This window comes from Clinocottus analis, unplaced genomic scaffold, assembly GCF_023055335.1.
Source record: "Clinocottus analis isolate CAN_PGR_092001 unplaced genomic scaffold, fCliAna1.0.p SCAF_5, whole genome shotgun sequence".
Classification (NCBI taxonomy): Eukaryota; Metazoa; Chordata; class Actinopteri; order Perciformes; family Cottidae; genus Clinocottus; species Clinocottus analis.
This window is the reverse complement of record NW_027176207.1, coordinates 267,501-282,193: the sequence shown is the minus strand read 5'-3', so window position 1 is coordinate 282,193 and position 14,693 is coordinate 267,501. Positions and strand designations below refer to the sequence as shown.

At 48.7% G+C, this 14,693-nt stretch overlaps 1 protein-coding gene across 5 annotated transcripts in view; it reads left to right on the top strand.

The window, feature by feature from the left end:
• Positions 1–519: 519 nt before the first annotated feature.
• Positions 520–14,693, top strand: part of LOC137802179 (unconventional myosin-XVIIIa-like) — a 63,238-nt gene continuing 49,064 nt past the window's right edge. For 2 of the 5 annotated variants that reach the window (XM_068599822.1, XM_068599818.1), the window contains exons 1-2: positions 520–582; positions 2,353–3,421. In XM_068599822.1, coding sequence (XP_068455923.1) covers positions 2,480–3,421 — 942 coding nt within the window. In that variant the 5' untranslated portion in view covers positions 520–582; positions 2,353–2,479. Of the gene's footprint in view, positions 583–2,352; positions 3,422–10,002; positions 10,130–10,877; positions 11,051–11,543; positions 12,273–13,833; positions 13,915–14,070; positions 14,131–14,693 lie in introns of those variants that run through there. The other 3 variants (XM_068599819.1, XM_068599820.1, XM_068599821.1) reach the window with 3 other exon arrangements.

The window sequence follows — 14,693 nt, the reverse complement described above, 5'->3', positions numbered from 1 at the left end:
ATAATATATACCTGTTCCACTGATACCTGCACCCTCACAGGTTCATTCAGTCAAGAGACCAGGAGGGGGCGCTGCTGTCCCGGGTACGCTGGTGCTGCCTTCACGTGCTGTCGGAACTACTAGACCTTTAGAGGTGTCGAAACATTGACACAAACAATGATAGAGGGCGAGATTTTACTTTTCCACACAGAAATGGACGACAGCGTGAAAGCAGCCTAAAACGTGGTGAAGGCATGTCTTATATTATAATTAATTTATGTCATTTGATGGTGTTCATAGCTCATCATTTAAGTTCCTATGTGTGTGTGTGTGTGTGTATATATATATATATATATATATATATATATATATATATATATATATATATATATATATATATATATATATATATATGTGTGTGTGTGTGTGTGTGTGTGTAAAGCCAAGAGAGAGGGGGCGTGTCTACAGTCGAGGGGTTGGATAAGTCGGAGCTGACGGTAAGTACGTGAACGCACCACAAGCTGCAATTCTCGCACCTGCTGTCAATACAAAGGATAAAAATGCCGAAAACTTCAAGCAAGACAACAACGCGGGCAGAAGCAGGTAGGTCCTTGTGATGTGTGCCAACAGCGTGAAGTCCAAACTGTCTTGTTGAATATAAACGCCATCGCTCCCCGAGGCCACGGTGCTAGAGAATGAGGGCAAAGCAGCTTAAGGAGCGTCACGGCCAGACCACACGAAGTTCAGCCAGAGAGAAACACCTCGGACATGTTGCACCTTCCATGAGGAAAGTCTCCATGACGTTCACAGAAGACGAGCATGCTGTAAACTGATGCTGTTGCACGTGTGGATGTGCTGTTTGTGTTGACCCGAGCTACTGTATCAATGAGCTACTGTATCAATGAGCTACGTTATTAATAAGTTACTGTATCAATGAGCTACTGTATCAATGAGCTACTGTATCAATGAGCTACGTTATTAATAAGTTACTGTATCAATGAGCTACTGTATCAATGAGCTACTGTATCAATGAGCTACGTTATTAATAAGTACTGTATCAATGAGCTACTGTATCAATGAGCTACTGTATCAATAAGTTACTGTATTAATAAGTTACTGTATCAATAAGTTACTGTATTAATGAGATACTGTATTAATAAGCTACTGTATTAATAAGTTACTGTATCAATAAGTTACTGTATTAATATGTTACTGTATTAATAAGTTACTGTATCAATAAGTTACTGTATTAATAAGTTACTGTATCAATAAGTTACTGTATTAATATGTTACTGTATCAATAAGTTACTGTATTAATGAGATACTGTATTAATAAGTTACTGTATCAATAAGTTACTGTATTAATGAGATACTGTATTAATAAGCTACTGTATTAATAAGTTACTGTATCAATAAGTTACTGTATTAATAAGTTACTGTATCAATAAGTTACTGTATTAATAAGTTACTGTATCAATAAGTTACTGTATTAATATGTTACTGTATTAATAAGTTACTGTATCAATAAGTTACTGTATTAATAAGTTACTGTATCAATAAGTTACTGTATTAATATGTTACTGTATCAATAAGTTACTGTATTAATGAGATACTGTATTAATGAGATACTGTATCAATAAGTTACTGTATCAATAGAGAGCCACACATGCAGCATCTCCTTCAGCTGCTGACGGTTGACAGCAGCTCTTCAACACTGTATGTAGGGCAGCTGCTGCTGATGGAGAGCAGAGGACTGATCCACATCCTACATCTACATCTACACACACCCTACATCTACACACACACCTACACACACACACACACCTACACACACACACACCTACACACACACACACACACACACACAGCTTCTGGACTGTATCGGTGTTGTGAGGTCATTTCTTTGAGTTGACCTCCAGCTAAATGCTAAATACCTATAAAGAGCTTTTCTGTCTTTTGACCACTCGAAGCGCTTCAACACTTGATGACATCATTCACACCCTGATGGGAGGAGCCTCATCAACCGTTCTTACACATTCATACTCTGGAGGCGCAGCTTCGGGAGACATTCAGGGTTAAGTGCCTTGCTCAAGGACAACTGGACATGGGCTAGCGGAGCCGGGGATCGAACCACCGACTGAAAGACGACCTGCTCACCACTGAGCCACAGTCGCCCTCACGAGTTTGCTTTCACGCAGCTGTCACACCTTTCTTCTGATTTTGTGTTATTTGTAGTGTTTTTCATTATTTGCATCAATCGTGTTGGTGCCATTACAGATGTGATCAAACGCTGTTGGCCGGCCGTCGGTACGCCAGCACCATATTCACATGGCAAACCTGAGGATCTTGATGTTCTCCTCTTCTTCCTTCCAGACGACACTGCAGGTCTGGAGCTACCTGAGATGCTCTCTCTCTGACCTGCTCCTCTCTCACATGAAACTGGCCTTTTTGTCACTGTGAACAAAGTCAAACTGGTTTAAGACTACAGAAAAGTTGGAGCATGTTTCACCTCATTAAGAAAGACAAGGAGAAGGAGAAGGAGAAGGACCTGGGCAAGAAGGAGAAGAAGGAGAAGAAGGAGCGCATGTCCCAGGCAGAGCTGAAGAGCCTGGAAGAGATGAGCATACGGAGAGGCTTCTTCAACCTCAACCGAGGGAGCTCCAAGCGGGACTCCAGGAGCAGGTTGGAGATCTCCAATCCCATCCCTATTAAGGTAGCGAGCAGCACGGAGCTCAGCCTGACGGACCTGGAGGCCGAGCGCCTTCACGCCCAGGGGCAGGACGTTGGGCGAATGAGTGCTAGTTCCTCTGGAGAAGACGTGAAGGGGACAGAAGTGGACCGTCGGCTCAGCTCCGTGAAGGAGCGAGCAGCTCGGTTTGGGGAGTTGGCCGGGGTGAATTCTGCGCTCGGCCAGCGGCACGTGTCCTTTTCCCAGAAGGACAACGAGGACGGCGCTTCAGAGGCTTCAGATCTTGCCGGGGAGAACTGGAGGACGTATCTGAAGTCCCACTCCATTGTGGACATCCCTGAGCTGGTGGAGAAGACCTTCCCGGGCGCAGAGCTTCAGTTGCCCGCGCTTGTTGCTCCTCCAGTACCAGATCCACGAGAGCTGGAGCTGCAGCGCCGCAGCACCGGGGACTTCGGCTTCTCTCTGCGCAGGACCACCATGCTGGAGCGGCTGCCCGACGGAGCGGCGAGTCGGCGCGTGGTGCACTTTGCCGAGCCGGGGGCCGGGACCAAGGACCGGGCCGTGGGCCTGGTGCCGGGGGACAGGCTGGTGGAAATCAACGGGACCAACGTGGAGAACAAGAGCAGAGACGAGATCGTGGAGATGATCCGCCAGTCTGGAGAGACGGTCCGGCTGAAGGTGCAGCCCATCCTGGAGCTGAGCGAGTTGAACCGCAGCTGGCTGAGGACCACGGAGGGGCCCCACCGAGACGACGTGAGTACTGCTATGTCATGTTCGGCCCACCGAGGGAAGATATGCAAACTTGCAAACACACATTCCACGCAGGCTGACTCTGGGTCTTCAGTGCCATCGCAGAACGTCATGCCTGCGAGTGCCTGAAAAATGAAGCTTTTGGTTGGATTTCACTTTGGATGTCGTGTCAATTACTGTCTTTTGAAAAATGATTCTCCATACTTGCATTGTCCTGGTGCTCCTGGAGCTGTGCGATTAATACATTTCCTAAATATGTACCTGGGGTAAAAAATACTAAAATGACCCCCGACGATAACCATATGTACCTTTTTTTTATATTGTCTCATTTTGTTGGTTCACCCTGAAGAAGATCTCTCGATCATGGCTGGAGCTGTCATGACACTCGTGATGTGCTTTTGTGCTTCTGTATGTTTGGGGGATTGTGTGTGTGTGTGTGCGTTTAGAGAAAGAGAGTGTGTTCTGTGTATAATCCCCGGCCCCCTCCCCCAGTCCTTTGACACCAAACAATAGGACGCTGAAGGAGACAACGGCCCAACGCCGCCACAGACCGCGGCCATATGGTCTCGTGAGGCTGACTGAGTTCACTCATCTGCAACAAGTCGAGCAGCAAGTGAAACTCCACACGACACGCCGGCACAACAACCACATGTGTGTGTGTTTTCAGTGGGCGAGACTAACTTTGGCCCAGGGTAAGGGTGCTGCATTGTTATTTGAGGTGCATCAGCAGTGCTTTTGTAATTTCATATGTTTTATTTTAGTCATAAAAGTTGAACAAAATACTAAAGACAGTCTTGAATAAAAGCTCCAGCGTATTAGTTCATTAATGAGGACGTAAATAGAACATCTCACACGTCATTTCAGTTTAAAACTGAAGAAAGATATTGTTGAACCTTGAAAATTACACTTCCAAACTCCAAGATCTCCTTCCCCATCGTGAAAGCAGCACATGCAGATGTGTGGGTCTCTCTCCCTGTCTGTGGTCCTGCTCATGCAACGTGGGGCCGGAGGCTCGATCTCATCGTGGTGCCTCGTTCACTGATAGGTACTCAATGACTTTTGTCTGATTATTACTTTAAGAATATGTATTTGTTTCCTCTTGAACAGCCACACCTCAGGTACATTGATAAATGATATGCGTCTTTGTCTATTGTGACAGACGTTTCAGTCGGTATCTTCGGGCCGGTTGTCGCATACAGCTTGATTCAGAGTTCACGGCGCTTAATGAAGGAGCTGACCTCCATTCTCTTCACAGCACATCGGGGTTGAGACCGAGCTCAGCTTTGCTCGGCGGGAAAGTTTATAACTCGTGTGGAGCGTTTGTTGTTCTGAGTTACATTATGCAGGAGTGGTGCAGGCCAGCAGCAGGTGGGAACGAGAGCTGTGCTTTCTGCTCGTGAGGAGCGCGTTGTCTCACCTTGTAACGGATGCTTTTACCCACGCTACCTTCATTCTGAATCACATGGGACTCTGTGGGTTCGTGTTATGTCTGTTATGTTCGTGCACAGCCAGAAACAATTCAACAATTCATTTGCTTTCACCTTCATTCTACGGATCTTGACGGTCACAAGACTTTGTAGGAAAGCAGAAAATGAGCGTGCAGCCTGACCTAGAAGCAGCCGCACTATTTATAGGTGGTTATAATAAGGTCTGGACTCTGGATCTGGAGCTCTGCTGCGCAGGTAGAACCTGATGCATGAATCTAGTTGAAGGTTTGTGAAATGCTCTGACATTCTGGGAAATATTGTAATATCTTGGACCGAGAGAGAGGGAACGTTCATACCTGCTCTCATGTCTGCCCGCTAGCAATAAAGCTACAGCCAGGAGACTGTTAGCTTAGCATAAACACTGGAGGCAGGAGGAAACAGCTCGCCTAGCTTTGTTTAAAAGTAAAGAAATAACCTCCTATATATGCTAGGACCTTTAAAACTCAGGAATGAACATGTTAGATATGTCTCGCTGTGTTGTTGTATCTATAACTTTACAGGTTTATGTGTTGGACTTGGACTACTTGTTGGCTGGGGGAAGCTACTTCCTGGAGTCTCCCTCTGTCTCTCTATGTCTCTTCTACCATTCATGGTCTCTGATCTCAGTAACAGAGGGCGGTTTGCTTCAGTCCACACACACCTCTCACATCCACACACACACTCGTCCATACTATAGTTTCTGACACTAAATTATCATCTCAAACATTTGCTTATCTGCCGTTCAAAGGGTCAGCAGCAGATCACTTGTCAGGAGGAACTCTAGTCATTATTCACGGCCGGCGAGTGTGCACAGCTCAGCACATGAACCTTTTGTCCTCAAGAACAGCAGTTCTTCTGTTTTCCTTCCAAAGCTTTCCGAGTCTCTCCTGCTTCACTGTCGGCTCTCAGACACGAGCTTCAGGCCTCAGGTCCCCGTTACCTGAAGATCCACTCAGCCCATGAAACTCAAACGTACAACAGGGTTGAGTTCAAACCCCTTAAATATATAATGAGTATGAGTGTAATGAACCGGTCCAGTGCGTCTGGACCTGTACCACTGTACCTGTACCAGTACTGTACTTGTACCTGTACTTGTACCTGTACTGTACCTGTACTTGTACTGTACTTGTACCTGTACTTTACCTGTACCTGTACTTGTACCTGTAATGTACTTGTACCTGTACCTGTACTGGACCTGTAATGTACCTGTACTTGTACCTGTACTGGACCTGTACTTGTAATGTACCTGTACTGTACCTGTACCAGTACTGTACTTGTACCTGTACTTTACCTGTACCTGTACTGTACCTGTACTTGTATCTGTACTTTACCTGTACCTGTACTTGTACCTGTAATGTACTTGTACCTGTACTTGTACCTGTACTGTACCTGTACTTGTACCTGTACTTGTACCTGTAATGTACCTGTAATGTACTTGTACCTGTATTTGTACCTGTACTGTACCTGTACTTGTACTGTACTTATATCTGTACTTTACCTGTACCTGTAATGTACTTGTACCTGTACCTGTACTGGACCTGTAATGTACCTGTACTGTACCTGTACTTGTACCTGTAATGTACCTGTACTGTACTTGTACCTGTACTGTACCTGTACTTGTACCTGTACTGTACCTGTACTTGTACCTGTAATGTACTTGTACCTGTACTTGTACCTGTACTGTACCTGTACTTGTACCTGTACTGTACCTGTACTTGTACCTGTAATGTACCTGTAATGTACTTGTACCTGTACCTGTATTTGTACCTGTACTGTACCTGTACTTGTACTGTACTTGTATCTGTACTTTACCTGTACCTGTACCTGTAATGTACTTGTACCTGTACCTGTACTGGACCTGTAATGTACCTGTACTGTACCTGTACTTGTACCTGTACTGTACTTGTACCTGTACTGTACCTGTACTGTACCAGTACTGTACTTGTACCTGTACTGGACCTGTAATGTACCTGTACTTGTACCTGTACCAGTACTTGTACCTGTACCTGTGCTGGAGGCCTGCCAGCGGGCCGGCCCCCTCATGTCTCTCTGCAGCCAGACTCAGGTCTTTCATCAGGAATTAGCCGGTGCTGTAATCTGCCCCCGAGCTGCCCATTTAAATCACCCAGCAGAGAGCATTAGCTGTGGATTAAAAGGGGCGGGGCTTCCAGAAGACTGTGGTTTGGTTCATGATGAGAGGCTGCACTTAGGAGGCCCTCCAGTCTTTACATGTATGTGATATTTCATAACCTCTCATGTGATGCTGCGGTCACTTCTGACTGCAGATGATGCAGGAAGACGCCTGTCAGTCAGGGGCGTGAACACGCCTCCTCCTCCTCCTTCTTCCTCCTCACTTGTTTTATGGCACTTTAATGAGCGTCAGTAAAAGCTGAAATGATTCCTGTTTTATGGAGATTGTGAATGTGTGCCGTTACAGCCGGGTCCATCGTCGCTACACGAGGCCATGTTTACTTTCTGCTCCCCACTGCAGGACTCAGGTGAGTCACACCTGAGTCTGACCGCGCTGCTTCCTGCATCCTGCTTCCTGCATCACATGTCCTGCTTCCTGCATCCTGCTTCCTGCTTCCTGCTTCCTGCATCACATGTCCAGCTTCCTGCATCCTGCTTCCTGCTTCCTGCATCACATGTCCAGCTTCCTGCATCCTGCTTCCTGCTTCCTGCATCACACTTCCTGCTTCCTGCTTCCTGCATCACATGTCCAGCTTCCTGCATCCTGCTTCCTGCTTCCTGCATCACACTTCCTGCTTCTTGCATAACATGTCCAGCTTCCTGCATCCTGCTTCCTGCTTCCTGCATCACACTTCCTGCATCCTGCTTCTGCTTCCTGCTTCCTGCATCACGCGTCCTGCTTCCTGCATCCTGCTTCCTGCATCACACGTCCTGCTTCCTGCATCACACGCCCTGCTTCATGCTTCCTGCATCACGCTTCCTGCATCACACTTCCTGCATCTTGCTTCCTGCATCCTGCTTCCTGCATCACACTTCCTGCTTCCTGTATCTTGCTTCCTGCATCGCGCTTCCTGCATCCTGCTTCCTGCATCACACTTCCTGCTTCCTGCATCCTGCTTCCTGCATCACACTTCCTGCTTCCTGCATCCTGCTTCCTGCATCTTGCTTCCTGCATCCTGCTTCCTGCATCACACTTCCTGCTTCCTGCATCCTGCTTCCTGCATCACGCTTCCTGCTTCCTGCATCACACTTCCTGCTTCCTGCATCCTGCTTCCTGCATCACACTTCCTGCTTCCTGCATCCTGCTTCCTGCATCCTGCTTCCTGCATCACACTTCCTGCTTCCTGCATCACACTTTCTGCTTCCTGCATCCTGCTTCCTGCATCACACTTCCTGCTTCCTGCATCACACTTCCTGCATCCTGCTTCCTGCATCACACTTCCTGCTTCCTGCATCCTGCTTCCTGCATCCTGCTTCCTGCATCCTGCTTCCTGCATCACACTTCCTGCTTCCTGCATCACACTTCCTGCATCCTGCTTCCTGCATCACACTTCCTGCTTCCTGCATCCTGCTTCCTGCATCACACTTCCTGCTTCCTGCATCCTGCTTCCTGCATCCTGCTTCCTGCTTCCTGCTTCCTGCATCCTGCTTCCTGCATCCTGCTTCCTGCTTCCTGCTTCCTGCTTCCTGCATCCTGCTTCCTGCATCCTGCCCCGTGGCCGACCCAAACAGAAGTTCTGACTCTCGCCCCTTTTTCTCCATCACTGAGTGTAATTTGGGTCACATCCTGGAATTAAGGACTGCAGATTATGATGTCCCATGATTCATTTCTGCTCTTGGCTGCTTGGACGCTTTGGGGATCATGTTGGCATGGAGATTTTAATCTGAAACAATCCATAAATATAATACTTTTATTTTAGGGATTTTGTCATTGTGCTGTTAGCTCTCCTTTAGAACTAAAACTCAAATTAATAATCTGGTAAATGATGGAATAGCATATTGTTGAATTCTTATGCAACAGATTTCTGTTATTTAACTGGTCGACAGTCGTGATCTTTGTTCTGTCGACAAACAGCCGACACCGAGCTGCCTCCCTGGAACCGGCTGGGGATTAGCAAACTGTGCTAGATATGCGGGTTAGTGTGAGTGTGTGCGTGTGTGTGCATGTGTGTGTGTGCGTGTGTGTGTGTGTGTGTGTGTGTGTGTGTGTGTGTGTGTGTGTGTGTGTGTGTGTGTGTGTGTGTGTGTGTGCTAAAAGGAGCTTCTCCCATGAGGAAGGATCCACTGCTCATTACAATTTAAATGAAACGTTTTCTCTTGATCTGAATCGCTTCAACAACTTTGCACTTTGTGTACTTTGCACTTTGCACATAAGCGCTGTGTCTTTCATCAATTAAACCGTTTATGAGTTTAGGAAGAGGAAAAGAGCAAGCCAAGGAGGATTATCCTCTTCCTGCCCAGCCATGGCGCCCACAAGCTGACGACCTCCTCGGGAAACACATGTGACCTGTTGTTCACGTGAACGTCCTGAGGATCTTCGTCCTGAGTTGTGTGTCAGGTCTCAGGGCTCCCAGTGTTGCTGCATGATCCCCTCTAACGTCTGTCACTCATCCTCCTCCCTCATGTAGGTCAGTAGTGTGCGCCAGCAGAGTCACGACAAGGTGTGTAGCTCCCTCTTGTGGTATGAAAAGCATGTTGAGGAACATACCTTCCACAAACATGCAGACGCGCCGTGTCCTCAAATGACGGCCTTTGTCGTGTTGATCCGTGAGCCAATGAGAACCTGCCCTTAAGCGAGAGGATCCTCCTGTTGATGTTGGATGTGCACATAATGGTGTGAATACTTACTGTGTGTGGGGATTACATGAGATGTAATTCCATTAGGAGTCTGTTTGGAGAAGGACATTGTTGAATTCATTACTGAGTCTCCATCTCTTGATTGAGTTATTGCAGCTTTTGTGTGCCCTCAAATGGAAAGGGCAAATACAAGCGTGTGTGTCACCTGATCAGGGAGACCCCCTCACCAGGAAATGGGAGTGCCAGTGAAAAGTGTTAATTGATGTGGATCCACAAATGTTATTTATAGCCCCCGTGTGCTGCGCAGCTGTCGTCTCCTCTCACATTACGCTGCCCTCCCGGCCACGCTGTGCCGCCGCCGCTCCCTCAGGACTCAGAGAGCTCTTTGCAGACGCAGGTTCCTCGCCTGCCTCGGCCTCCACCACACCGCTCCGGTGGCGGAGCGAAGATTGGAAGGTTAACCAGGCCGAAAGAGAAGGTAATGGGCCCGGGTGTGTGTGTGGTGAGCGCTGTGATCCGCTCAGGGTCCACACGCTCTGCTTAGCAGCCCGTTGGGCTCTGATGGCCTCAGACATGGCCTCCTTCTGCTGCTGGGACTATTTATAGGGCTGGACTCCTGATGGCAGCAGACCAGTGTCTCAGTCAGAGGCTTTGTGTGCTTCTGCAAACTGAGGAAAGGCTGTGATATGTTTGCCTGGTTATTACCTATAGAGGAAGTCCTTCGTCAATCGACCATCCCTTTGCTTCAATGTACTTTACCCGGTCAAAGTGGATTGATTTGAAGACACGTGACCAACATGTTAAGTTGGTGAGCTGACTGAAGGGCAGTTCTTCATGCACAGTTCCAGTAATTGATTGCGAGCAAATTGATTTGTATGATTATTGAACATTCTCGTGCAGACGTTCTGTTCTGTGCATGTTGTGAGGCGGTCTTGTCTCCCGCTTGTCTCTTAGCGTGTGAAGAGCGTGTAGATAAACTCTCCATGTGTTCCCTCCTCAGGCTGCATGGTCCCGCCTCCTTGTTGTGCAGGAAGCCGGTTCACAGTTGCTCACCTCTCGCCCTAAGTTTCCATCCCTCATCTGTCCGTCCTCCTCTCCTCGGCTCTCTCTCATCATCTCATCTTTACCTGCACTTATTCTCCACGTCGCAGCGTGTTCCATGACTTGTGGCGCATCTCCATGGCGTACAAGTCACGCTTTTCATTCTGGGAGCAAAAGGGAAGTCTGGTTTTTCTGTGTTCATGTTTTTTTATGGTTTTGCCTTCCAGTTCATAAGCGCATGCTGCTGTTGTAGGTGAACCTTTCTGTAGATGCAGGAACACTTTGTTTGTGGATGTGTGGCTTCATCTCTGTCCTGTTGCTTCCTCTTGTGTAGGTGAAAGTTGAGAACAAGCCAGATGTAAGTGACCCCAGCATCACATGACACAAGAGATCAGAAGTATTATTTGGGCACTAATCCTGATCACAACCTTCTGCTACCTCATATCAGGCTGAGGTGTTCGGTAGTTAACTAGTTTAACTAGTTTAACTAGTGTAATGCAGCTATGCAGTGAAGACCGGTGCACTGATCGGACTTCAGGTTCATTACTTGAGTTTATAGATTATGACTCAAGCTGAGTTCAACACGTTCTCTGTCTTTACTGTCAACACTGAGCATCAGTGTCTGTCGTGTCCATAACAATATTCATATTCAGTGTTTCTCATGTCAATGAAGTAAGACAAATGTTTCCAGTATATTTGTTACTGTTAATATAATATAACAATATATTTATATGATAATAATATATTTATTAACAGTTTTCGTTCTGCAGTTTCTGAGCCCAGAGCATGAACTCTTTGACGGTTTATCTGCGGCAGCCGTATGAATCACGCGCTGCTCTGCTTGCACGCAGTCCGATGGAGACGGCGGTCCTCAGGCCTCTGGACCTGGACTAGACGCAGGAAGCGCTCCGCAGGCGGCTGAAGAGTCAAACAGTGGCGCTGCCATGTTGGGCTCAGACGGCGAGCAGAGCTCAGTGTTGCGGGTCGTGAGGAGAGTCGTCCGGCGCGTCGCTCCAGCCGGGACGGGAGAGCAGAACCCCAGAGAGCCGTCCGGGTCCGGGGCCGCTGCAGAGCCCCGGACCCCCGGAGGCTCCGGCGCCGCTCGGCAGGACAGAGACGACATCTCCGTGGGCCTGGCCAGCTTGATGGGCAGAGGCAGAACCAAGGAACACCGGCCTCGCACCCGCGCCCAGGACCACAGAGAGGACGCGAAGGACGAGGCGGGGAACGGAGAGGAAGAGGAGGAGCAAAACGCCACGGTGGAAAGCAGGGAGGCGCTCACAGCGGTGCCGGCACCAACCCCAGCAGCGCCAAAGTCCAACGCCCTCCCCCCTCCGGTTGGGTTCATCCCCTCTCCCAAACCCAACCCCCTGACCCCGCCGGCCGGCTTCATCCCGCTCCCCAAACAGAACCCGTTGACGCCTCCGCCCGGTTTCATCCCGGCCAGAAAATCTGAAAATGTAAAACAGAACCCTCTCGCGAGACCTCCAGGATTCATCCCGGTCCAGAACACGGACTCGCTGGCTCCGCCTGCGGGGTTCATCCCAAAGCCCCGTCTGGTTGCTGTGAAGAAAGCGGAGGTATTGAGATCCGTGCACGTCTGCTAGCTAACCTGTGGGCGGAGCATGCCGTTTGATGATAACAACCTCCAGCCTCTGGACGGGCGTGTCTCCTTCATCACGTCACCTTCATCACTAACACAATCGCTCTGTTCACATTTTCACAAAAGTACCAGTCACTGTATTTTTGGGAGACGTCCCCACCCTCCCTGAGAGGTGGAGGGTGCGCGTGCTCATGACCAGACTTCATCAGTGGGTATGAGCTGCTCTCACGGCCGGCACTCGGCCGCTCGAGTCGGTCCAGTTATCTGTGAGTGCTGAGCCGTGACCCATTACTGAGGCTTCCTGAGGCCTGGCGCTGTGCTGAGCGCGGAGCAGAGCGGCCGCCGCGCCTCTGAGGCTTTTTAAAGAAATAGGAATGGGAACGGCGAATGCACATGCTTTTCCTCACGGAGTCTGCTAATTGCTAGCTGCTGCCAATTAAGCAGCTCACAACAGCAGAAAGCCAGATCCCAGTTAATCATGCATCACTACGGGTGGCTCGCATTATTAATGCACCTTCAGATACACTTTCACGTCCAGACTTTCATTGTGTAGCTGTCCTTTCAGCTTTGAAAGCCGCGCTCTCTTTTTCCAGTCTGTACCCCCGACAGCGTTGTATTTTGATCTTGATATTTAGCTTCTTTGGCCTTTTGTCTGCCAGCTCGCATCTGAAGCTCTGATCACCAGACGCACATGAAACCTGGCGAGCAGCTGCTTACTCGGCCGTGGAGCCGGGACTTCATGTTGGAGATGTGCACCTGGTGTTTTTGCCGATGGGGTGTTGGTTTTACGGCTTGTCGAGCGACAGATTTAGGTTTCTAACATGGAGAGAAGGATCAGGGAGAGAAGCCGGGATGAGCAACTTAAAGGTTGGTGCTGTGGTGACGTCATCTGCTCTGCTGGTATCTGTCAGACTTACCAAAACACAACGAATGGTGAGGACGTGCTTGTTGTCGCCTCGGGGCCTTCTGTGAGCAAGTTAGCTGAATTCTCCCTTTTAGCTCATGAGATTAGAGAACCAGTCAAATTAAAAGGAGCATTGTAATGGCTCATTTAGCCCGATTGCCATCTAGAGATAAACATTAATCAGAAGTAATGGTCATGATTAAAATAGCTTTTGAGCTGCACAACCTCAACTTGAGGTATAACTTATTTAAACGCAGCAGATACGGTGGAGAAAAAACTATTATTTAAATTATTGATCCACAGCTGCTTACAATTAGAGAGCAAATGAAGAAACTTGATTTAACTCCAGGTGCTTCCTCCACATTCCTGGAATGTTGGCGATTATTCAGCTGAGACAATGCAACACCATTTTAATTACTTTAAGGAACAACGGCGTGTTACTCGAGTAACCGTTGACAAACTAAAGCCCTGAACATTACCCTGCTGATGGAGCCTCAGTGAAGGACCTGGAACGTTGAATCTTCAGCAGCAAAGCTCCCTGGAAGTGAAGTCTGAAGGAAGAGCAGCTTCATCCTCATCGTCACCTTCCTGTGTGTGTGTGTGTGTGTGTGTGTGTGTGTCTGACCGCGTCAAGGCAAAGGAATCGTGTCCTCCTGAAGATGGGAAGCCGCCCCCCGTCGTGCTGCTGCAGGCTCAGTCTGCACCTGATGCTCAGGTGTGTGTTCATCCTGCTGCCAGGTACACGCCCTGTGTGTTCCTCAGCTGCACCTGTTCTGCTTCTGTGTGGTTGCTTTGTTTTTGTTTGTGTGAGGTGAAGCATGACGGCGTTCCCTCTGCTTCATTGCTGGTCCGTCTCCACCTGCAGGGGGCGGAGCTGTTTCCCTCTGAGGACGACTACCTGCGCGTGAGGAGGATCTTCAGTAGCAACGATGTAACTTCCCCTCCTGACTTTGGTTGCACCTGCCTTGCTTTATTTACCAAGGCTGAGTCTGCTCGCCCAGCTGGAGGGAAGCAGCTCAGAGGGAAGAAACTCATAAAGAAACAAGCTCAGAGGGAAGCAGCTCAGAGGAAGCAGCTCAGAGGAAGCAGCTCAGAGGGAAGCAGCTCAGAGGGAAGCAGCTCAGAGGAAGCAGCTCAGAGGAAGCAGCTCAGAGGAAGCAGCTCAGAGGAAGCAGCTCAGAGGAAGCAGCTCAGAGGAAGCAGCTCAGAGGAAGCAGCTCAGAGGAAGCAGCTCAGAGGGAAGCAGCTCAGAGAGAAGTAGCTCAGAGGGAAGCAGCTCAGAGGAAGCAGCTCAGAGGAAGCAGCTCAGAGGGAAGCAGCTCAGAGGGAAGCAGCTCAGAGGAAGCAGCTCAGAGGAAGCAGCTCAGAGGAAGCAGCTCAGAGGAAGCAGCTCAGAGGAAGCAGCTCAGAGGGAAGAAACTCATAAAGAAACAAGCTCAGAGGAAGCAGCTCAGAGGAAGCAGCTCAGAGGAAGCAGCTCAGAGGGAAGCAGCT